The following is a 24,953-nucleotide window of genomic DNA, read 5'->3' as shown; positions in this document are numbered from 1 at the left end:
GATAATGTGAATAGAAATGGCATTTGTATTGGTTTTGATGATAGTGAGGAACCAGGGCTAAGGATCATGGTCTTTGTGGGAGATGTGAAAGGAATTTATAAGACTGTCTACAGCAACGTTCCCCTTTTCTGTTGTGTCAAGTCTGAAATTTCTCACCGTGCCGCAAACAGGGAACTAAATGCCTGTTTGTAGTCTCTCAGTTTCATGAATGATCAACAGACTCCTGGGGAATGCAAAAAATAGCAAACTGTATTAAACAATTATCTCTTTGAAATTAATGGTACAAAATTAATGATGCATTTTTCTCAGGCAAATTAAAGGTAAAAAAGACACCCAAAATTTTTTTAAAAACTCAATTTTTTCCCAGATCCATCCAAAAGAGATGCTTGCTATCTGACCCCAGTAAACAACTTGAAATATTTACTGCAAGCTCCAAGCTCCAGTTCTCTCCTGACTTGCTAAATTAATGAACTGAAATAGAGATTTAAGTTATGGAGAATTGAGAGGAATGGGACTTATCTTAGAACTAGGATCATAACTCAGTCACAGACACAATCCACTGCTGAACATGCATTACAGTGTAGGTTTTTAAGGCATCTTAACCTGAGACAAAAGCCCAGCATCTGGGGAAAAGAAAGCAAACTATTGTTTGGGTTTTTTAATAGGAAAAGCTAAGGAAAAAAGCACAAATATCTGGGAATAGTTATAGAGTTAGCAAAACTGAGAGTGTTACTGTAATCTTGAATGATTCGTTTGCAACATGTGAGGTTCTACAGAGAGTATATGAAATAATTTTCCTATCTTTTTACTTCCTTCATAGTTTGGAAAGAGCACTTTCTCTGCTCCATGCAGTCTGTGGCTGGAGTCTAGCATTTAAAGCTGGCTGCATAACTTCTCCACTCTAAACCTGCAGAGCAATGGGATGAACCAAGGGAATAAATTATAGATGTCTCTGTCGGGAGACCCATCTGATTTTTGCATTAGCTAAAGGTGATCACCTTCCAGGTTCTTCTCCCCTCCTCATGCATTGCAGTGCACCAAAGGAAGACAGCAGCGAAGTGGAGCACAGGGCCTGCTTGGTAGTTCTCTCTGCAAAAAGATGCCAGAACTAAGGAGGATCAGGGAGGTTTTCTTCTCTTTGAGTTTCTGTTTTGTTTGTTCTTTCTAAGCAAAAGAGGAAGGTGTCTCAGCAAACCCCACCATTTGTGAACCCTGAAGAGTAACAAGTATTAACCAGGAGGATTAGAGTTTGGCCTTTTTTGCTGTGCAAATTAGAAAGTTGCAGGGTAAATGGGACACTTTCTGCTTTTCCTTGCTTCCTTGCTGAAAATCCAGCAGCTAAACCTCTCTGCACACAGGTTTACCCCCTGGCTGAAATGTGCTGCCTGCCCAGGTGTTCTTGTAATCCCGTGGGGCAATTGTCAGACATTAAACTGGGGATCCCAGAAAAACACTGCAAAACAGGAAAAAAATCTAAGGATCACACACACAAAAATGCAGAAGAGTGCGGCTGCAGAAACGGAGTTGCCATAGCTGTTAGAGACTCAGCGAGACAGGGTGGAATCCAGTGTTTTGGAAGGTTTCCCCGTATGACACAAGATTTTGGAATTTTACAGCTGGTAAATCCTTATTAACACAGGCAGCCACTACTGGCCTGGATTCCCTGGCTCGCTGTTTACTATGGGGGCGCCTGGTGGAAGTATGCCTGGTCCTGATTATTCAGCTTTGAATCTTAATTGTTTAAAGAGAATATAAAAAAATAATAATTTTTGGAATAAACAAAAGGCAGAGAGACAAGCTCCCATCACCTGTTGACAGAAAATTGATCATGTAGAAAGCTGGCATGGGGAGTGGAATTCCCTATTCTCCCACTTAGTCATCGCATCCTGGTGTGACTCATTTTATTACATGGAGGTTCCCAGTGGTTTTATTTTGAGAGGAGCTTTTGTTTAATAATTTATACACACACACACATAAACACACGTATAATCTTAAGAAAACAACAAATCTATTTTGATGAATTGGCACAAGGAATCATTTGGAAGAGCTCTGGAATGACAGACTGCCCCTGCTGCTTCACTACTCAACTACTGTATTTATGTTTTATTTTAGCGTGAACTGAATTCCTCAACAATAGATGGGGAGAAGTCTCCTCTAGACTTGTTCTCACTGTGCAAAATGTCAGATTTGGGGCTGGGCTGGATGGCGGATGACTAATCCGTTGGCCTTTTACCTCCCAGACCTTGACTTGTATCTTTGGCCTTGGTGACTCAAACTTCGGTCCTCAGTGAAATGTAGGCACTGGCCTCAGCTCATCATAAACAGAGCTTCATTAACTGCAGCGGGCAGTCTTGCTTCAGAAAGAAAAAGAAATCCATGGAAATCAAGCTCGGTGAAAAATTCTGTAGCTCTACTTTTTGTGAGGTTTAAATTCGTTCATGCTGTATTTGCTCTAAAGTTTGAAAACTATTCTGAAGTAAAAGCTTAGAAGGAGACAGCTGCTTAGGACTAGATGCTGAACAACCTCGCACTGACATGAAGCAGAATAACTTCCCAGCTGAAACCAGAATTCATCCCCAAAAAGAGCCACAGAGACTTTGTGTGAGTTTTCCCCTGTCCATAAGGTTTCTGCATCCCAGAAGTGGTGTCTGTTCTGCTGGGAAGCATTCATTGTTGTTTGCTTTGTTCTTGGGACGGCTCTAAAAAACCTCGACTGTTTTCCAGAGATGCCTGTCATCTGCTGATAAAAGCTGACAGAGATAATTGTGCTTTTTTGGAAGACCTTCCAAGAAACAGTGAATAGGGACAATTCATTGCAAGCCCAAAGGGAACTCTGCAGAAATGTGTAGTTGGGACAGCTGTCCCACTAGCTACCAGGCGCAGTTTCTTTGGGGAGCAAGCGTGGTTTGCTGCCTGGGAAAAAGGTAACAGGTTGTTCATTAAGTAATTTGTGCAATGCTTGACTGAAAAGCAATGCACATTTTCAAGCATAAAATCACATGCAGGCACAGAATCACATAGAAAATTGGCACAATAGTATACTTAGCCTTCAGCTGGAGAGAACTGCAAAGAAAATTTCCTGAACCTCTCAGTCCATCAGTCATGCTTGTTCAAATAAAGCGGTGAGTTTGTTTCTCTGCTAGTTGCTGACCCTAAAGTCGTGAGTAAGGGATTGTGAATAATGTGTAAAGGCTGTAACTGATTCAGAAAACCTTTAATTGGCTAATTAAAAAAAGCCCTATAAGGGGCTGCAGAGAATCACCCAAAATGTTCCTAATGCAGACTGACGTTTTGATTTTCCCCAAAGTTTGAAGCAAGACTTTTGGTATGATCACAGTTTGAGTTGAGAGGGTAGAATTACTTTCTTCCAACAACTCATTCATTTCTCCAAAGAGTGCTGACAAAATCAGATCTCTCATCAGGGTTTAATGCTAAGTCTCATAGCCCTGAAGCAGCACAAAAATCTCTATTTCCTGAACATTTCACTGACCTGTGGTGTTAAAGACTTGCCAACTAAGACAAACCATTAAATGAGCATGGAACCACAACAGTAAAAATGCTGCATGAAGCAGCCATGGCTGGTAAGACCTCAGGGTCTAAATCCAAAAGTATTTTATCATCTTTAGTGGAACTACTGCTCTTTTCAGAGGTGTGGATTGAATTCCCCAATGTGGAGGTAGAATTTGAGACACACCACACACATGGACCTGGCAGCAAGCTCCAGTGTGATCCACGCACCTCCTGGGACAGTCTTGCAGTGCTCGGGCTGCCGCATGTCGCTGCCAGGACAGCCCAGCACTGACAGCGACTTGCAGAGCACACGTGCTCTGCATCAGTGCGCTCGTGCTCTTACAGTGCTTCAGCAAAAATGGTGCTGTTCCTCTACTGCCATTTTCTTACCTCTCCACGGTCGAAGCAGGTTTAATTATATGCAATAAACAGCTATCTGTACTTGCAGAGTTTAAATTATTAGTCAAGCTGGGGCTTAATCTTCTCGGTTTGCAGGTAGGGAGGGGACCAGTCATTTGTCCTGTTAGCAGCGTGACAGAATTACAGGGTAATTAAGGCCAGAAGGGACCTTGGGAGATTGTTGAGCCCTCCTGCTCAGAGCAAAATGCCTCTTTGGTGTTTAGGCAGAATCTGGGTTGCAATGCTGGCACTGGAGAAAGGGCCTACTTTGGCATACCCACATCACGATGCGTGTTTTGTATTGGGACTGTGCCCTACCATCATATCAGCATTATGATTTTTAGCACATCCTTACAATAAAAATCCCATTTTTGCTGATCACTTTATTCAAATAACCAGTTTAATTTCTTGCTAAGAAAATTCTAATTTCTGCACATTCTAAAGGTGATAAATGTGTTGATAGTTTGGTGCAAGTTTTCTCTGTCCAAAATTTCCTCAAATTGTCCTACGGATGGGCCTTAGACTTCTCAGTTTATTCCTCCTGCTCTCCATTAACTTTCTGAGTGTGCAATCATATCATTTATTTTCGTTACCAGCAATAAGTATAGGTTAAAGTAGAGAAAGATTTCTGAATGCGGTTGTGTTTTTCATTTTATTCACAGCCTCCCTCATCCTTCTGCCAAAAGCTCACCATAATGTGCATATCCAGAGGGGTTAAAGGAAAAGCAAATATTGATTGTCTTGAGCTAAAGTTTGTACATTCGCAACTAGAGAAGTGAAGCAGTGAGACAGATGGAGCCACGTCACGATATTTAAGCATAAAGGTCAGGGAGTGAGCTGCAGAGTGGTTATATTCAGCAGGGCTTCAGTGCTTAAAGAACAGGGATTGCTGCTGCTGACAGATTTGTTAGAAACCTGTTTAGCTGCCACGAGCATGAATATACCCAAACAGAAGCATCTATCATTATTAGGATGGTAACCCCAAATACATTTATTTCTTGTTTGGTTGGGCTTATTCTCGTTCTTACTCGTAATTCCCACAGACTTTGGACTCAGCCTAAACATCATTCGATTTTTATGGTTGGTTTCATTAGCTTTTAGCGCAATTTCAGTGGCTTGGTTACTAGATCAAATGCGTTGTGATTGTGGTTGCATATGCTTCACAGGCCTCTTGAATACGACAGATGACTTGGAGGCCCCTTTCTCCTTTATTTTATGCATTTTGGACCAACAAATCCTTTTGATTTTTACCTTCTTTGTATCTGCACAGCCTGTTTGAATTTAGCAGTGCAGAAATAAAGATGAAAACATTCTGCCTGGAGGAAAACCAATGTCAAATATTCCTGCTTAGCTGTCCTTGTTGTCAGGACATCTTCATACTGCATTGCTTAGACAGTTCCCGGTGTATGTCTCTATGAGGGCTCTTATTTTATGACGTATTTTGTTGTTGCCTTTTCCCTCCTCTTTTTCTCAGAGAACTACAAAAAATTATCTTTTGGGTTTTTTTTGGGGGGTGTGGGGAGGTTTCTTAACACACACTATGATGGTTTCCTTTCACAAAGATCACCTAAATGAGGAATCCCTCCAGTTAGTATTTACTGCCATGTCATCACACAATGCATTTAGTATTTGCTGGATTAAACCCCGAGTAGTTGTTGGCTTCCTGCTTCCCCAAGGTGTTTAACCATTGGAAAACATGGTGAAGAGTTAGATGTGTTAATAGGGGTAGAGATTTAACCTGCAACAGCCCAAAGCGGTGGCCAAAGTGAATGCTGCTTGTTAAATAATGGAGCATTTTCCATTCCTTTGCACAGTGGTCCTTGGGGATGTGAGGGCTAAACAGCAAATCGGGCGAGAGTCTTGCTGGCTCTAATTACACAGCTTGCTTAGGCCGTCCCCACTCCCGCAGTCCGTCACTAATCCATGTGTTAGCATGGAAAAGACAACTGACTTGCTGTGGGGGAACTTGAAACACTTAAAGTCAGGATTGTTTAGCGTTTCCTCCTTGCAGCCGAGTGCCGGGCAGTAGTGGTGTGAGGTGTTGGAGGGCTCTGTCTCTTCTCTCCCCCCATGAGGCGTTTCCTCTCAGGTGGCTGCGGATGGGGCCAATGTCGGACGGCGCCAAGCTTCCAGCCATTCCTCGGCTGCCTCCCCTTCCCCGGCAGGAACGGGGTCAGAGGGCGAGGAGGCCCAGCCAGTGCCATGTGCCCACTCCTGCCCCACCACAAGCCCGGCACCCTGCCCAAACAGCCCGGGGAGCCCGTCCAGAGGGAGGAGGGGGCTCACTGTTGGCAATGGGCTCAGGGAAAACCCTCCTCTCCCTCGTGTGTGTTTAGGGGCAAAACCACAGCAGAGGTGCCTAAGGTGTAGGGTGCTGGGGGAGGCGAGGTCCTGCCTGGTGCGGTGGGCACGCTGGGAGGGACCCCCGAGCTGGGAGGACGCGGAGCTGGGGCAGGCAGGGCCCTCCGTGGGGCTGAGGGCCCGGCCCAGCCGCCGAGCAGCAGCGTGAGTCCCTCTCGAGGAGAGGCTGCCCGGAGAGCTGAGCACATCTGTCAGCTCATTGTCTGCGCCGAGCGGAGAACAAAGAGGAAAGCAACAGAAAAAATGCAAAATGCATTTAAAAATACTCTTTCATTTCCCTTTTTGCCAGAAGCAGAAGTACTTAAATAACAGAGGACAAAAGCAGCTCTTGCAGAATTTCCAAGAATTGGGAAAAATAAAAAGTCCTGTGAGAAGGACTGGTTTTAGGAGACTTCCACCCCTGTCCTGCCGGACCTGGGCGTGCAGCCTGGGGAAGGCCCGCAGAAACGCGCCCGGGAGCTGCCTCCCCCCCTCTAAAGCAAACGCCAGCCTTGCGGCTGCAGTGTTTCAAGTCACGTTGGTTCGTTTGGAGACGTGTCCCCTATTCATTTTAAAATTGAGCTTTCAGAAAGGTATGAGGCAAATTTTTTTTTCCCATCGGTATTTTTCTTCTGCATATTGCTTGGTTAAAAGGCCCGGTGGAATACAAAAATCAAAGGAGTAGAGATTAAAATCTAAAGAAAAAAAGTAATAAGGAAGACGTTGCTAAAAGATGTTTCTGGGAAGTGTGGGTGACAGTAGATTTAAGAAATATTTTTAGCCAGATCAAGCACTCAGTCTGTGTACAAATGTCCTGTCACTACTGATGTATTCTTATAGCACGGGGGTTACTTTGATGGTATTCCACACAAGGGGATCAAATGTTATTTTCCTCTATAAATACAATTTTGTGTAACTCAGAACGGAGACGATCTGCATGGATGTAATTAAGAGCAGAAATGCTTCCAGTCGTTCAGAGACTGTCGCACATGCAATGAGGTGCTTTTACACTAAGTGCGGTGAATATATGATGCTTTATAGTGACTTTAGGACACTGTCACAGCCTGCAGTGGTGGCAGTGCTAAGGCCAGGATCCACTGTTGGAGATGTTGGGCTTGTTCCTTGATTAGGGGAGATGTATTGCTAGATATCGTGTGCTGAAGTTTCATATTGCACATATAAGAAACGAGTATAAATAGTAAGAGGGCATGCATAACAGAAATCAAGCACCATATGTAGCTGGTTTCCCAGTTACGGTAAGAATCCGTCCCTATTGAGCTACTTCTAGAAAAGCCTGCGCTCCCATGAGAATTCAGAGCATCTGCCAGTTTCACTGTGCAGCACCTCTAAAATTCACCCCTGAAGTGGCTCAATTTGCTTGCTTCCATCTCCATGCACCCCATACAAGATCGGGATTTTTAGCTAGTCCTTCTTCCACCTCCTTGCCCATTCCACCACTTACCACACTGGTGGGCAGCCATGTGGTCTTAGCTTAAAATAGCAGAAAGTTTGCTGAGCTGCTGACTGAATGTGACCATTAACGAGTTATCTGACCTTCTGGTGCCCTCCGTCAGTCAAGCTGCCTGAAATCAAGTCTGGTAAAAAGCAGTTGTTGCGCCTGTGCTAAGTATTTCATTCCTCAGTTTGGCTAATTTCTACATAAACATTTAAATTTAATATGTACATAAGCTTTTTCCTGGTGAGAAAAAAATGTTCAATGACGTGTTTAAATTAAATGCTGTTGCATTTGGTTAGGGCTGTGAAGTTGCTCAAAATGAAGTCCCTTTTAAGACCTTTGCTAACATGATGCTCTTAATTTGTCTTCTTTTTTTAAAGTTGAGCTTTAGGATTAAAAAAAATACAGTAAAGTTAATATTGTGATGTTCTTCTAGATGGGCAGCAGATCTGGGAAATGGAGGCAACAGTGGACAAAGATAAGAGCCAGCCTGTAAGTATGCAAAACATTGGATGGCCTCTCCTTGAGCTTCTCAGACAGCAAGTTGTATTCAAGGGGCAATTTTCAAAGAGCGTCTCAAAAGCAGAAAGAGCAGCTATCTTACTGCTGTGATGAACAAATGTCAAATGCTTCAGCAGTAAGTGTGTTGCAAAAAGAAACTATTCATTTAGCAGTAACCCACAGCAAATTGAATAACTGCTAGATTTTGTGTTCTCTATTGTATCAGCCCAGTCCTCTGCAGGATGCTGGCTGTCCTGACTTCCTTTCGCCTGTATGGAAGTCTTGGGTGCGCTGCACTTTGTAGGACAGGATTTGCACTATAGTATTTAAAATGAACATTGATCTTTCAAGGGAATGAGCCTCTTTGTTCACTTTTCTTAATGGGACCTTACTGTAGGCGTTCAGTGCATTTAGGGACTAGCTCTTACATTGCCATGGGCCATGCCTGCCTTTGCAGAAGAGAACAGGACACTCGCTGTTAACTTCCATGGAAGCGGGATCCAGCTGTGTATAAGTAAAAAGCCTACAGAATAATCAAGTTTATTCTAACAAAAAGAGAGAATTCTGCAATACGTAGTTTTTATCAAGCACAGTGTGACTAACAGTGCTGCTGGATTTATCACCATTCTGTGCATTTTGTTTGTAGCTGAAACTTCTCTTTCCAAGTTCAGGACAACATCAAGTACAAAAGAGGATGTAGTACATAGAAACCAGCTTCCTAGTTTCAAAAATCTTCTGATCGTTCACCATCTGCCCTTTTTTAATGTTCTTCTCAGACCCTTATTTATAGGGACGAATGGGAAGATTTCTCTTTTATGCCTGGATGCGTAACAGGGGAAATGCACGCAAACATCTCTGGTCAGCCTCAGTTGCTGATTCTATATTGTCACCTTTTGTTGTTTCAGAGCATGCTTTTTGTAGAAATACCAGAGTACCGTAACAAGCACATTCGCACAGCTGTGAAGGTGAATTTCTACGTCATCAATGGGAAAAGAAAAAGAAGCCAACCCCAGCATTTTACCTATCACCCAGGTAATTCTCAAGGACAGAGCAAGTCGCTGCCTAGTTCTCATGAGCAAGATTCTGTTTTCTGCTATGTTGTTTTCTTGCTGTTATTTGATGATCTAAATTTTACTAATTTAATTCAGCTGAATGCAGCTAAGCACTCAACAACTGTTAGGTTTAAAGGATGCAAGTGATTTATCATGAGGAATTTCCACAAATTTAAAGGGACAGTTATCTTGGCAATGGGCTGGTGCTGCCCCATTCACTTAATGGAAGTTTGCCAACAGCCTGAGTGGGAGCAGACTCAGTCTGTGACATGATGTGACCCTGTGAAAACCATGAGCATTGCCTTTCCCAGCTGACGTATACGACAGTAAGATAACATCAGCTCTGGGAAAGTAATGAGAGCTTGGTATGGAGGAAGACAAGCAATATATATTCTTCAGAACAGGCCTGGTTGAGAAAAATATGAGTGCTTTTCTGATGTTCTTCCTCTTGGGAATTGGTGAGCCATGTCACAATAAATGCAATAGGATTACTAATGAGATTCCCAGGATTTCTCAGCTTTGGCTGGGGGAAAATATTGTGAGAAAATCGGAGTATTGTGTTTGTGGAAAAAAGAAAGCATAAAATAACAGTACCAGATTTTATGCAAGCTTCAAAATGATGTCTTAATTTGACTAGTTGCTAAGAACGGGCAAGCATTCATTCTGATTCTTATTTTGGTCTCCTCCAGCCTGAAAATCTCTGGTCCTGTCCCTGAATTTAGGAACTGTATAGGGTGTCACCAATGGGAAGGTTTTCTTTAGTTGCTGAATTGTTCTGCTATGGAATGATATTGAGAAGTACAACACTATCTCAATACGATCCCTAAAATAGACCACTTCAGAGAAGGAATCCTTATGCTTCCAAAAAATAACCCTGTTACATGACTATTATGTGGTTTCTATTGTATGGTATTTCTGTACTTTGTTTTGGGGAAGATTTAACAAAAAGAAAAATCATTAAAAATGTGAGAATTTGTCTGTAGAGGACCATCATTTATCCACACCAAGATTTACACAACTCCTACTAAATCATGGTCTTTTAAATGATGGTGTCAGAAGGGTCTTCAGCTCTCGGTACTGAAGAAGTTACATACAGCAATGGAACTAAAAAGAAAGCTCTAAAATAGTTCAGCTCTGCCTTTGGTCACTAGTTAAATGTTTGATGAAAAATGAGGAGTTGTATGTGTCTTGGGATTTGTATTTATTCAGTCTTCCTTTGAGATAGAAGTACTACCTGAAACACCTAGATATGGCTTCTTATTTTGCTTATGTTCTGGAATGGCTGTTAAATGAATTAAAATGTGAGCTAAAGTATTGATTTATTTTAGTTTTTAGAAATTTGTGGTGAAGTAGTTCATTAAAGATTTTCAAGAACTTAGTACAGAGTGCTTTCAAGAGAGACTCTGCCGTCATTGCATATATGTGATTTATTAAACTCAACGCTGGCGAGATAACAGCTCACACATGTAAATCTTGTAAATAGCTTAAATCTTTTATTACTTCAAGGAAAACCGCTCTGTTTCTTATCAGCTTGTTACGAATAATGTCCTTTGCATGCTTTATTCTAGTACCATCAATCAAAACAGAGCCCATTGATGACTATGATCCAGCCTTAATCTGCAATACAGTACACAGTGGTCTGGGAACAGTAACACAGCCTTACTATTCGCAGCATACAATGGCCACCGAATCCCCTTCCTGTCTTGTGGCCACTATGGCTCCTTGCCAGCAGTTGCGCTCGGGCCTTTCTTCTCCTGATTCTCGATACCATCAGCAGAATCCGGCTGCTGTAATATACCAAAGAAGCAAGAGCCTTAGCCCGAGCCAACTGGGCTACCAGCAGTCCAATTTGATGGCTACACCGGTTGCTATTTCAGATGCCCATAGGTCAGTGCTGGTGCACGCTGGTTCTCCAGGGCAAACTTCAGCGGTGCTCCACCACTCTCCGGGCAACCAGCAGTCTTCTCCAGTGATTCACTATTCTCCAACCAACCAGCAGCTGAGGTGTGGAAGTCACCAAGAATTTCAGCACATCATGTGCTGTGAAAATTTTACTTCCAATGTTGCAAGATCCAGCCAGCCCCAGGTCAGTCAAGCACAAAGGTTAAGTCCGAGTTCATATCCTACCGTGATTCAGCAGCAGACAGCCTCAGGCCAGCGAGCAGCAAAAAATGGACCACCAGTTAGTGACCAGAAAGAAGTGTTACCAGCTGGAGTCACTATTAAACAGGAACAGAACCTGGACCAAGCATATCTGGATGATGGTAAGCACCACTCTTCTGTATGGGTTCATTTGTTGAAGGGAGGAGGGAAGTTTAGGACTTCTAAATCCCACCTGTTCCTCAGCACAAAGCCAACATGGCTTCCTTTTGATGGGTGTGGACATTTGCTCTTTGCTCATGCTGCATTTTGGTCTTTCATCAACTGCATTTTTGGTAGATGGCAATGCACTTTGGCAACCAAGCAAAACACAGCATTCTGCAGAAACCCACTGTCTTGCTTTATGCTATGGAGTGAGCTGTCAGGTTTCAAGCTGTTGCCATTTTGTTTCCATTTGCCAAAGGTTAGTTTGGAAAATGGAGAATCTGAAACAAAATGCACTTTTAAATTATTTTATTATTCATATCAGGGCAAAGTCCACTTTGTAAAATGCTTTTGTACGTTTTGTACCAAAAAAAAAGCGCCTATTGAACAGTCTATCGAGGCCTGTAATGAATGGGGTAGTGCTGCAGGCAAAACTATTGCAGATGTTCTAGATGAACAGTAGGACATTGATAAATGAAACAATGCTGTTTCTTTGTTTTGAGCCCAGCAGATTTAGCCTTTAGGAATGAATATAAGCTAGAGTAAAGCTTTCTTTGAACATATCCTGCTTATTCTTAGGTAGGCAGCTATTGGCAACCTGTTTGATTGGTTCTTTTATTGAAGTATGTTCCTTGCAACAGGAAATCAATGCAAAGTTAATAGTGCAGCTGGATGCTGCAATCATAAAGGCCAGTAGCAAAACTGACGTTGATTTTAGTGGGAGCAGAGTGAGGTTGCTGAATATATTGCTGCAGATATAGGGTGTTCTTATGCATGAAGTACAGACATGATTTTCACATATATTCACTGCTGCTGTCCTCTCAGTCTAGGCAATTGCATGCGTGGTTTGGTCTTGTGAATGTGCACCGTTATGGGCACACAGTAGTTTGGGATTTTTCGTGCAGTTACTCACACAGAGTTGTGAAATAGTGCCCGTGAAAGTTCTGTTTTCTTTGACTTAGGTACTGAGTGCTCTGTGGCCGTATCATGTACAGTCTTCATTGCTGCTTTTGTGGGCAGAGTAGTGCTTAGTTTTCTCTGTTAGTCTGTGTTTGAAATGTGGTTGATACAGCTTTGGTGCCACCACAGTAAAATCTGGAGGGTTTTTACTGGTCCCCTCGTCTGAAGAGGAGCGTTGAATTAGGTTTTAACAGTGAATTTCATTTAGGAGATTTGCTGGATCTGCAAGAAAATAGCTAAGTAAAATCCACTTCCCATTCAGGGAATGGGGCATGATAATAAAGCAGGATAATCTTTCTAATAGTAAAATTGAGCACTATGTTTTAAGGTACTTATAATACGAGAAGCTAAGAGATTCTTCCGTGTTTCTAAAGATACTTGGTACAAACCTTGTAAAACAGATAAAAAAGAAAGAATCTTAAAGTGAGCAGACTTTAGAGTTGAGCCAAAGTCCGCTTAAATGAACTCCCCAAATGGACTGCAAAGTTAATTTCACTGAGTTTTGAATCAGGCCAGTAACATCTAATTGTAGCATAGCTCGTAAGGGATGCGCTCGACCTCTGTGTTAAGCAGAACCGTTAGGCAGAATAGCAGCAAGTTAATAATGAGATTCCAGGCTTCTGCTTAGCTGACTGGATCATCCTGAATTGATTTCAACTAGAGATTCATCTGTCGATTACGCCACCCAAGTTAGGCCAGGCGAGATGGGTCACATTGCAGTCGCTTTACTGACCTCAGTGAGTTTACATTAGTTAGCAGTGTGACTTGGAGAATTCTGATTTACTTTGGGACTTTGCAAAACATTTCATTCTGAAATGTTCAGGACTTGAATTGAAAAGCCACTTTGTTTGCTGCTGGGGAAAAGTGACTCAGAAAATAACAAAAGCCATATTTTTCCTAACTAGAAAGTTTATTTTTGTGCTTCATAGTATTAAAAGACAGCAAACCCAAAGGATTATGGAGGCTTCACTCTCAAATCCCTTTTATCCAGAGAGCTCTTCTGAGATAAAGTGAGCTGTTAGGTCTTGCTGTGATTTTTCATGGATAGATACTGAGATGATGGTTCCCCAGCCAGGCTTGGCATGAGTGCGCTGCACTGCCAGTGATGCACAGAGTCTTAGGCAACACTGTTTCGGCGTCTCTCGCTTCCCTTCTCTCTGCTTCACTTCCCCCATCTTCCTCCTCCCTCTCCTTTGTTCTTTCTTCTTATTTCTGCTGACAGTCCAGCTTTCGGCCCTTTCTATGGTTGTGACCTCCTTTCGTCAACTCTTGTCCTCTGCCTTCGTGGTTAACGCGCAGCCTTGGTCTTCTGGATTTTGCTTCTATTCTGAGCTTTGGCATGAAATTCTTGAGTGACCTGGGACAAGCCCCGCTTTGTCAGTTCCTCATTCCTGAAGCTGTTGCCTCTCAGAGTGGCTGTGCTGTCCCAGTCTTTCAGCTCTCCTGGATGTGCCCAGAGAAGAACGTCTCATTGCTAACACAATTGCTACTTCTCTTTACCTCTTCCAGCTTTCTGCTGCCACTGCTGGCAGAACCCTTTATTATTTTCTTATCTTCCCTGCTGTAAAAAAACCAAGTATTTGTCCTTCTTCTTGAGATCGTGATTTGCTCTTTGCTCAGAGCCATCACTGCTCCACAGGGACCTAGCACACTTAAGCTGTCCTTACCTTGTAAAGATAAGAGCTGTTTCCACCTCCGCAGGAGGATTGCAGTCAAATGTTGTGACCATAGCTCACAAAGCTGTAAGCTCACGAGGTTGAATAGCACCAGCAATGTAGCTGAAACAGCATGAAACTGAAGGCAGGAGATGGCAAGCATTTACCTGACTTCTCAGGTTGGATTTGCGATGTGCTATGACCTCTTTGTCCAGTAGCTGCACAACTGGTACCATCCGTACTGGCTACCTTAATGGTAACTTTGCATATCTGTAGCTCATTTCTGACTATACTGCAGATGTAGAGACCTGCCATGTGCTTTCTCAGCAGGAGATATTTGCCCCTATTCTCCTCTTGTGGGTGCTACCTCAAAGCAAGAGGTGCCCAGCCCAGCCTATGCAGCTGCCTTGCAACTTCAGCTTTCCGCTCCCAGACAGAATTACGAAATGCATAGTTACTGGAAGGAAGGCTCTAGCTGTAAAGTCACAGAGGTTGGATTTGGAAATGCAGCCATTAAGGAGACTGATGCAGGTTAGACATTGCCACACATATGTATACCTTCATATACACATTCCTCCATATACCTCCATATTTCTCTGTCAAAAAAAAAATATCTGTAACTTTTTGATATCAAATAGTGTAAATGAATCCCCAGAGGAAGGGACTATTCGTGAAGAATTGGCAGAGAAACCTTTGTTTCACATCTCTGCCTCAGAAATTCATTACTGTTGGAAATACTTTGGGAGTGAAGATAAGCCATGGTCAGGAGATCCTTCAGGATGCATCAGGTGTCTGGGCTAATGCTGGCAAGCAGTGATTAGCTTCAAATGCAAGTGAAAGCCGTAGGGTGAGACAGTGCTCCACACATTTCAGCTGAGGCCTCATCTTATTATCATTCATAACCAAAACCACCCACAATGGTAAAAGTTCCACAAACAACCACAGAAATATGTTAAAAACTAGAACTTAGACCTTTAGAGCAACTAGATTAGCTCTTTAACGCACAGTTAAAAATTTAGTTATTTGCAGCATCATCCAAAATCCCTTGGTGTGGCAGGATTGAGAGAGAGGGGGACGCAGGGCTTGGGGCACTGGTCGTGCCATGGGCTGCCCATGCTCATGCTGCAGAGCCAGAGGTTTCTTTTGTAGCCCCGGGGAAGCCACTCAGCTGCTGTGTGCCACAGTTCCCCATCTGCAACACAGAGATACGAGGATCGTGTGACAAGAGCAATAGGGGGATAAATACATCACAGACTCTAAAGCACTCAGATGCGACAGGATCTAGAAGTGCCTTGTGGAGATTAAGTGTCAAGTGTGGTGTTAGGCTCTTTCCGTATACAAATGATGGATGTGTAGCTGTTGTCTTGAATGTTATCGACTTGCCTGCCTTAGATTTAGTTCTTTTTGGTTCAGCTGTCACGTTGTGTGCTTTTTACTTTACAAAGAAAAATGGTTGTCATTATTGAAATAGTAACTATCTAACCACATCTGACACTCAGAACTGTCTGCTTGATACAGCAGCTCTAAATTATTTTTGGTACACCAGTTATCTTTAATGGGGAGGAGAAAAGCAAGGCAGATGCTGGTGTAGTGGTTTATCAGACTGCCGATCAGCAGAGATGTTTCGTAGTGAACTCATGTATTTCACAGAAAATTTCAGACACAGTAGATATTTCTTTAAAAAATGGACCTGCAGGGTGTGCAGTGCGGTGCTTGTAAATCACCCAGCACTTTCGATCACCTTCACTAAGAGCAATGTGCTAATTTGTGCAGTTTTGCTCCCCACCACAGTAACCATTGCCCTGACCATGGGTCTCATCCAAGACCATTCAGAGTGCATTAGGTCACTACGTTTTCTTTTTGTGTTCTTTTGTTCAACAAAAAGAAAATCCATAGTCTGTCTCCACAGTGGCATGAAATCAAATGCAAATCCCTTCTTTCCTCCACGTTCAGGAATAATCTTTCTTTTCTGACCAGCTTTTTTCTCCTTAGGCCAGTAGCTGTAAGGCGTAAGCCTGAGCAGAGTGTACCTCCAGGAAACCCCAGGTCTCCTGGGGACCCAAGAAGCAAAGCTACTGTGTCAGCCCTGAGTAAGCGGCAGTCGGGACTGAGCTCTTTCCTGCCGTTTTTGCTCTCTCGCCGCCTTCGCTGCAGTGCGCAGCCCACTCTGCATCCGCGCTGGCCCTGTGTGCTCCTCGGGAAAACCGACGTGCGTGTGTGGGTGGGAGGAGAGGGTCAGTACGGCCAGGAGGAGAGGCAGCACACAGGGTTCCCCCGCACAGCCGGCGTGGTCCGTAGGGCTTTGGCTTGGGTGCCAGCACCTCGTGAGCATCCTGCTCGCCCTCCCCAGCCCCTGCACGGCGGATGGCAGAGGGGGTGGCAGGAAGCCAGCTCTGTCAGCTTGCTGCCAGCTGGGGATTTCCCTGTGCTGCGGGAACCTCAGCTGCATGGTGAAGGCAGTTTTAAGCCCTCTGTGCATTACAGAGCTGCAGAGCCGCACTAGCAGGGGCCAGGGGTCCGGCCACCTGCCTGCCTGTAGAGAAGCCCTTTTTCTCTCTTAACACCGTATTGATTTCATCCCCAGAAAGCACAGAAGATGGTGGCTTTGTAGGAGTATGTTTTAGTTTGGTTTGTAGTTTTTTTCCTCATGTGTCCATGCACAGAGTAAAATAGCAGTACAGGGCAGAGGGGGATACGTTCCTGTTTCCTGGCATTTTAGACAGGAGTGAATTTGAATGTTGCAAATGGGCTGTGGTTTAGTTAGAGCAAAAATTTGCATCAAAAAAGCCATGCTCTGCTTTTAATTAGAACTACTTTTCATAGAAGGTGTGGTCATTTCTGCTCAGGCAGAGTTTGACTAAGAGTGAAGCGTGTACATTCTCCAAAACATTTCGCTCAAACACTCTAGCAAATTCATGTATTCATCAGACTCATTCTTGAAGCTCTGACTCACTTTATTCCAGATTTTCTGTTCTCTGTTGGGACCTTACAGCTCTCCATGAGTACACTACATGCTTTATTTTTGTATTACTGCTATTGTGGGCTTGTCTTGCGTTACGATCTGAGTGCCCCAATCATATGCCAGAGTCTTGCTTTTCTATGGGCAATATGAAAAGAGAACAAAAAGGTGGTTCTGCTCCCAAAAACCTGTAGCCTGTTGTCAGGAAGTACAAAGACCAGTATGTCAGGAGGAAAGTCTGCTGGGTTGCAACTGAGCTTGGCCTTTCAGCAAAGTATTTAACTTCCCTGTACCTCAGTTTGCCATTATTGAAAAGTATCTGGTTATCCTTCCCTCTAGTACAGTTAAACATTTAATTCATTCATGTTACTAAACCTCACATGCATTCTCAGAACAAAACACTGCATACCTGAATAAGAACTAAGTATTTGTATTGTTATGGCGGGCTGGCATCTGATGTTCTTCTTCACCACTAGAAACTATTTGCTCTTTGAAAATTCAGACAAATCCAGCTCCTTTTCAAGACTGCTCTTTCCCCAGCAGTCTTTCTGAGCAGCTGTCCTGCTGCCTAAAAATATGCAAAACAAAGCAAAGCAAAAAAAAGAAAAACCCATACATCTAAAATCAGCAGTGGAGGAAGGAAGAAAATGAATCAAGTGATTAAAACCATAGTTCCACTGGCACCTCTTTGTTCTCTAGCTCAGGAATCTTTAATTGGTGCAGTAAGTGCCCACAGGCAAGTTGTGCTACAAAGCATTTCCTGTTCAAAAGAACATGCAGACTCCATTAGGAGACCACGGGCACTGCCGCCAAGAACTGACACTGCAGGATGGATACGTGAACACACTCTCAGTGCCTCGATGGGCAGGGTCCCACCACGAACTGATGCACCAGGGCAATAAACTCCAATTCTAGCGATTTGCTGGTGGAAGGCATGCCACCATTTGAAGGCTAAGCCTGTGGACTGCTATCAGCAGAAAGCACCCCGTTTTCGGAAGGCATCAAGCAATTTTCAATGATAGTTTTGAAATACTGACAAAGAGTTATTTGAAAAAAAGAACTTGTTCATGCAGTTGGGAATTGAAAGCTTCTAAACCACAATAAAGTCCTTTCCCAGACTTGCTGTCCATTTACTCCACGCTCATGGCATTCCTTAGACAGTCTGAATCACAGACAGCAGACAGCTCTTATAAAGACCATAGACACCCATCTGTTGGAAGACTTCTGCCAAAATAGATCATACATTTACTTTTATTCCTTCAATCCACTTTCAGTTTAAAGGGATAACAACTATAACTTTTTCAGTCCAGCGACACTATTTATCCAGTGCAGAGAAAAGGTAATGAATTAAAATAATTCCACTGCAAAAAGAAGCAGACAAGCTTTTTCCCCATCTCCTACAGATGGGTGAAATGGGGCACAGAGCTTTTAAGGGACTTGCAAAAAGTCACTGGCAAAACTGTAACTTGCCTAGGGGATCCCAGGCTGCAAGGTCCCCCCCAGCTGCGTCCCTGGCACAGACATGGGGGTACCAAAGGCACATGAAGCTGTCACCTGCCTGTGCAGGAGCTGGGGCAGCACTGGCTGTGCTGTAGGTTGTTAAAACACGTGTTGCACTAAAGGGAGGGGTTGTCAGAGCTGCTCTCTCCTTTTTCTGTCTTTCCACCAGACTCATTCCTTTCATACTATACGTATCAAAGAATACTACCTGCTTTCTAGAAGTGAATGATTGATTGCTGGCAAGTAATACGCTACTTGTCACCAAGAACAGGTGTGTCTATTAGAAACACCCGCATTTCTTAGGGCAAAGTCTGGAGACACAGCAAAGCTGTCATATGAGTGAGTACAGAATGTAAGGAAAATGAATCAGTGGTTGTCCTGTCAGCTAGGGATGACACAGGGTGTTTTACACAGAAATTCTTTCTGTCCTGTCAAAATCATAACTGTTTTGATCAACATGTTTTAAGTATTTGAAGATGAGAAGCAAGAAATGTGTGGATAGGAAATGGCTTATGACAAAACTGTGCAAAGCAGGAAAGGGGGTTAACTCCTTCTAGAGCTAAATTCACCATTTTGCGTTGAACCAGAGAAGCACACTCTGGAAACCTTTAACAAGGCTTGTTTTACACTTAGGCAGCTTACCACATAGCTATGCTGGTTAAGGTGGTTGATTTTTTTTTTTATTTTGCTAACACAGCTATTATGGTAAAAGCCCTTGTATAGACACAGTTCTGTTGGTGTAAAAATGCTGGAATCAGCACAGCTTATGCCAGGTCAGGGAACCACCACCAGCTGTTTCACTGGAAGGCTTTTGTACTGGGATGACTATGTCTGCATTGGAAGAAGGGTTTCACCAGCAGTGCCAGTGCCACTAAGCTAGCTAAACTTGTAGGGGTAGCTACAGCATACATCATATAAGGGATTTTCACAGGGGCGACAATTCCGTGAGCTCAGCCTGCTTGCTTTGTATGTTGAACACCTTAAAATGAATCCTAGTCTTAGTAACTTCCAGCAAAGATGATGCAATCTGCGGGATTCATTTATTAGAAAGATGCGTTGCTGAGGGCAGTTCTACCCTCCCTGACAACTATAGACAGAACCTGCAGTTAGGTATGTATTTGGCCTGACAGTTTATCCTGTTATCTCCCCTTTAAAATTAGCACAGTGTAATTGAGTAAGTGTAACCAGTGAACTGGCTCACATCCACATGGCAGCTCAAAGATTTTGCTAATTCTTTGCACAATTTCATTGTGAGTCCTGGAATATTTATAGCGATTTAAAAGTCCCTGTGCAGGTGACTGCAGCAAAATACGAGTTATTTTTTCTTAATGATCTTTTGAAGTCCAATCCAAGAAAAAACAGAACATTAAAAATATGAACCTTGGTGTTTTGGCCTTTCAAAATCCAGGCAGACAAAAATGACGCAACTTTGGGGGCGGGGGGTTGATTGCATGATTTTAAAACCAATCTCATGATTATTAATGGCCTGACTCATGAACCCTGAATGCCTGGGTTTGGCATTGCTGCTCTTCACAGTTTCATTTGTTACAAATGGTGTTAAGAATGTGCAAAAGTGGGAAAAGGGTAGGGGTCTTTTCTCGCTTTAAAGTGCAATATAATACATGGGAGGACTCTGCTCCTGCTGCGATGGCTAGCAGAAAGGCAGCTTGAGCCACTTTTGAACTACACTTCTGAAATCTTGCAAGCAGCTGCATAGAGCCCTGCTGCTTTGAAAAGTTTGGACAACATCTGCACATTTCTTTAACTGTTGTGAAATAAAATGCCTGGCAAGAATAACCATCTTAAAGATATACAGTCTATTTATGGTGCAAACTGAAAGCCAGTTATAAAGTCTTCTACTATAGAAAAATGGCTGGATTCTCAGCATTATTTACACAAGCAGAACTTTTCCAGTTAAGGTCACAATCCTGCAAGGCAGCATGGACAGTTGATGGAGGACTTTTTGTCTGTATAGATCTTTTCTCTCACAAGAATGAAGACTGTAGGTGATTAATTTAAAATACATTTTTCTTCCTCCTGCTTTTCATACTTTGTTTCTTATGAAAATAGAATAATAATTATTATTTATAAATCCCTGGACATTTTAAAATAAAAACTAAAAAATTGAAGATGAATCATCCGTATTTCCCATCAAATTTAGTTTTCTTGCGAGAACTCGAAATAGTGCAAGCTGCTTTTTTGCCCAGCAGAAGCTGGTATGGCCTTATACTCTCTGGTCATTTTACAGTGCTGCTTACTCACCAGTTCCAAGAGACTTCTGTGCTCTAATTTGGATGCAGAATGTGTTTAGAGGAATTTTAAAAGCAGACTGGACAAATGTACAAGAGGACAATCCTGCATTGGCTATGAGAGGTAGCAGATGACCTAATAGGTCATTCCTACTTCTGTGATTTGAAAAACAAGCAGCACATCTGTAGTCGTGCCAGCAGGAGAGTCAGAGGTAGCAGAAGAAGAACAAATACTTGAAGATCATAAAAATCCCTTCCCAGCATATTAGCTCCTAATTTGAATATTCAACAAGCTGTTGACTTTCACACTCTTTCTTGTTTTGTAATGTAACTTTTTCTTTGTTTACCAAGAATAAACCAGAGGAAGGTAAAAGCCAACCTAAAATGTATAAACAATGCAGTTTTGTCTGACTCATCGCTCCAAGTCCCCATGCTTCAATTTTGCAAGCACAGGAATCTGGGCGTACATCCAGCTGTGAATTTCACAGATGGATCTTCTCTCTGAAAGGGTCTGCACAAAACCCCTAAATCCAAGTACTCCCAACTTTGCAAAAATTCATATTCTCCAGTTTCGGTGCACATCTACTAGAAATACTACAGTCTGTTTGGCAATTAAAACTCTGATCTCTCTATATTTGCATGACTAATGATTTGTAACAATGGCTTTGAAAACTCAGTCATGAGTTGGATTTAACCAGTGTTAGGTATAAAAGACTTAAATCTTCAGCTGCTGTTAACTAGAGTAAAACCACTGAGGATCAAAGGGCTTCAACAGTGGTGCCCATGTGACTCAGCAGGGCAACACTAATTCACTCAGTGTTAGACCAGTTCCCTCACTCTGTCTTCCTGCAGGTTCTCCTAATCCGCAGTTCACATTTTAATCAAGCCATGTCCTTTTGTGGGTTTTAATTTGGAAACTTTGCACTCCACAGGGTAGACTCTGCCCTCAGCTGAACAAACGCGGTTTCTTTAGAGTGAAATTGTAGTTTAACTCAATTTAGTGAGAAAAGTGTTATTGACTTCTGCCTGTAGTCACTGGAGTGAGTGATAGGTTTGCATCTGAAGGAGGATTTTTCCCCATGGATAATTGTCAGGTGTGGAAGTAAAAGTCAAAGCAGACTTTCCCTTGCTTCCACCCAACTGTGTGCATTTGGGCACACTTTGACTTGTGGGTGGTGGGAGGGAGGGTGCTGGCGGTGTGGCAGTCGTGTGCCAGACCTGTTGGTGCACCAAAGCAGTGTGCGCTAGATGACCAGAAAACCTTGAGGCCCTGCAGAAATAGCCAGATGGTATCACAGCGAAGTGACAGCATAGTTTAGTCCTTTTTCAGTGCTTACATGTTGACTTGCTCTGCCTTTGTGCAAGGACTCTGAACCTTCACTTCTAAGGTGCAAAGAATAATTTAGGCCAGGGCGAAAGCAGCACTAAATTAGAGGAGTGTGAGTTTGCAATCATTCCCTCTGATCATCTCTGCCAGGGGAGTCTAGTCAAAGATCCCAAATTGTGGTGTGGTTTGGTTGGTTTCTTAATGATGAATGACTTCATCATCCATGAATGAATCAAGTCAAATGTAGGACAAATAGTGAGACACATGAATGACTCTTATGACATTTGCAGTGTCTCAATCCGTGCTGGTTTATTTAGGTGGTTTCTAAGTTTCTTTGGAAAGAGTGAGGATGACTAAATGAAGGGGGAGCCACTTCAGAAGTATGGAAGTCAATGGTGAAAGTATTGTGACAGTTAAACCTCACTGGGTTAAATATCTGTCATTATGAGCAACACGGCATTGGTTATTTTGTAAGAGCGAGCTCGATTCCAGGAGACTGTAGCCACAAGGCCAGAGGAAGCTGGATGATGTACCAGGCATTGCATTCCGTTTATGGTCAGATACCTCCTGGTGCTCATGCCGGGTCTTCATCAGCCACTTTTGGGTTTCCTGTTCCTACCGGGAGGCAGGAAGACTGTTCTCCGTCAGTGTCTGCGAAGGTCCTGGTTTTGAAAGGCACCTGCCTTCAGATGCTCTGTGTGGTTGTGGTGCATCCAGCCTGCCCGCAGGCAGAGCCTTCAGCTGCTGCTTTCCAGGGGAAGGGCTGCCAGTGGGGGCACGCAGGGCACTGCCGTACCTATTTCACAAGTTTGCCAAACCCACTTAATATAAGGCTCAGAATTTCTACAGGTAAATGGTCACCAACCTAAGAAGCTGTCCTTAGGACTTGGAGAAGTCCCCCAGCTCAAGTCACTGGACTTGGAGTAATTGTAATTTTGTACAAATCAATGTTTGCAAGGGCTGGAAACAGTCTGCAGACACTGGCCACTCTAGGCATTGGGCCGGACCAGTGAGCAAATTGGCTTGGCTTAAACCCGAACTGAGACAAATCGGAGGAGGACTTTTAGGAGCCGTATTTTTTAATTACATTGTGTTTTGTGGGTCTTTTTTTTCTTTAAAATTACATTTAATTTTTTCTTGTCTGATTTATTCTTCACACATATCTTTTTCCTTTGAGTGAGGTGCTGTCTTCTTCCTTGGAGCACATCCGAAGATACTGATTTCCAGCAGGTAAACCTTAGGGTGAGATTTTTAGCTAGGTAGGCTGGGTTACGTGAGAGCTCTTCTGAGGTCATCCTGCAGCTTCATGTCTTCAAATAACTTCTACTATGTTCTCAGATATGTTTCCTTTTTAAACAAATGCTATTGATTTTAATACAATTTTTTCTTCAGTATCAATTTTGTAGGCTATTATTAATATAAAAAGCACACAAAACTACTACTATATTTATTTTAGAAATTAATATCTGTGGAGCTTTGTTTTATACTTGATTACATTTCATAGCTCTTCCATCTTCAAAACTAGTGCAAGTTATAGACAAGATCAAGACTTTCCAGAAGTTCAGGCTGTTCTGATAATAGTCTTGTTTTAGATGTAGCATTAAATGCTCCCCCACCTTTTTCTGTCATGCAGAAAAACATCTCTGCTTTTCAAAAACCACTGCTGAGCGCAAGTGTCTCTGCAGAAAGCCTGGAAGAAACCTCTCCTGCATGTGACATTCCTGTGCAGCTCTCGCTCTCAGGGAGCGTACCCCGGCTGTGTAAATAATCTAGCCCTTAATCACAGTTAGTCTGTAATATTTACTAGCATTTCAACAAATTGTGGTCAGTGTAACAAGACATTCATTTCCTCCTGTGTATGCAACGAGAGATGCACACAGTTGATGGCTGGTTTATGACAGGAAGCTCGTGTTGCCGCGCACAAGCACACTGCGCTGGGGCTAGCTCAGCCCGGGAGGATCAAAGGCTGAGGAACGAGACTGATTAGCCAAGGGCAGCCCCTGCCCCAGCCTCTGCAGCAAAGGTAACTCGCATTGTGCCAGGCACATGGACCAAAACCTTTCAAGAATTTTCCTTTTCAAGATGTACGCTGCGTTCAGCTGACAGGCAGATGCGCTAGTTATCTGGGGAGTCCCTGTCTGTGGCACCTAGACAAAAATGCTTTGGCAGACAAATAAGCGAGAAAATTAGTTTTCTTGTCTTTAGAAAACAGTGTGTGCCATCACGCCTGGATAGATCGAATTTGTTATGATAGCAAAGCAAGTTCTATGGAAACCATTGTGAACCCTGGAGTGAGGCTGCCCAGGAGAGTTGGGGAAAGCCGCTTTTGTTTGTTGTGCTTGGCATCGTTTTGCTCTGGATGAAGATGCTTTAATTTTGTGGGGAGACCCAAGAGAGCATTCCTCTTTTTCCATACCAGCAAGCCTTCCAAGCTGGCATAAATGTCCCCTCTTTCCAGCTGCTCCTTTCCAAACACACTGTGCCTCCTAAAGATAGTCTTTACAGTGGCTGGGGCTGGTGGAAAACATGAAGCCTGTGTGGATTAGCACAGGAATTCATTTGGGCTGACGAATTGGGTTTCCCTCTATAAACAGCACTAGTGTTTTCATCTGCTGGACAGCACAGCAAACTTCACGTCCTCTTACTCCTCGTTCCGCCTCTCCCTCACTGTGAAACGCCTGCGTCCGAGCCAGCGGTGGTAAGAGACACACTAAGGCCTACTTATGGGGGATGGAAAACAG

The 24,953-nt window shown here is 43.1% G+C and overlaps 1 protein-coding gene across 3 annotated transcripts in view; it reads left to right on the top strand.

The window, feature by feature from the left end:
• The window catches only part of NFATC2 (nuclear factor of activated T cells 2), a 93,189-nt gene that overhangs the window by 47,694 nt on the left and 20,542 nt on the right, over positions 1 to 24,953 (top strand). For all 3 annotated transcript variants that reach the window (XM_075438732.1, XM_075438731.1, XM_075438729.1), the window contains 3 exons: positions 8,142 to 8,197; positions 9,112 to 9,238; positions 10,827 to 11,522. In XM_075438732.1, coding sequence (XP_075294847.1) covers positions 8,142 to 8,197; positions 9,112 to 9,238; positions 10,827 to 11,522 — 879 coding nt within the window. The remainder of the gene's footprint in view (positions 1 to 8,141; positions 8,198 to 9,111; positions 9,239 to 10,826; positions 11,523 to 24,953) is intronic.

The sequence above is a fragment of the Opisthocomus hoazin genome, chromosome 18, assembly GCF_030867145.1.
Source record: "Opisthocomus hoazin isolate bOpiHoa1 chromosome 18, bOpiHoa1.hap1, whole genome shotgun sequence".
Classification (NCBI taxonomy): domain Eukaryota; kingdom Metazoa; phylum Chordata; class Aves; order Opisthocomiformes; family Opisthocomidae; genus Opisthocomus; species Opisthocomus hoazin.
The sequence above is the reverse complement of the archived record's forward strand: the minus strand, read 5'-3'. Positions and strand labels throughout refer to the sequence as shown.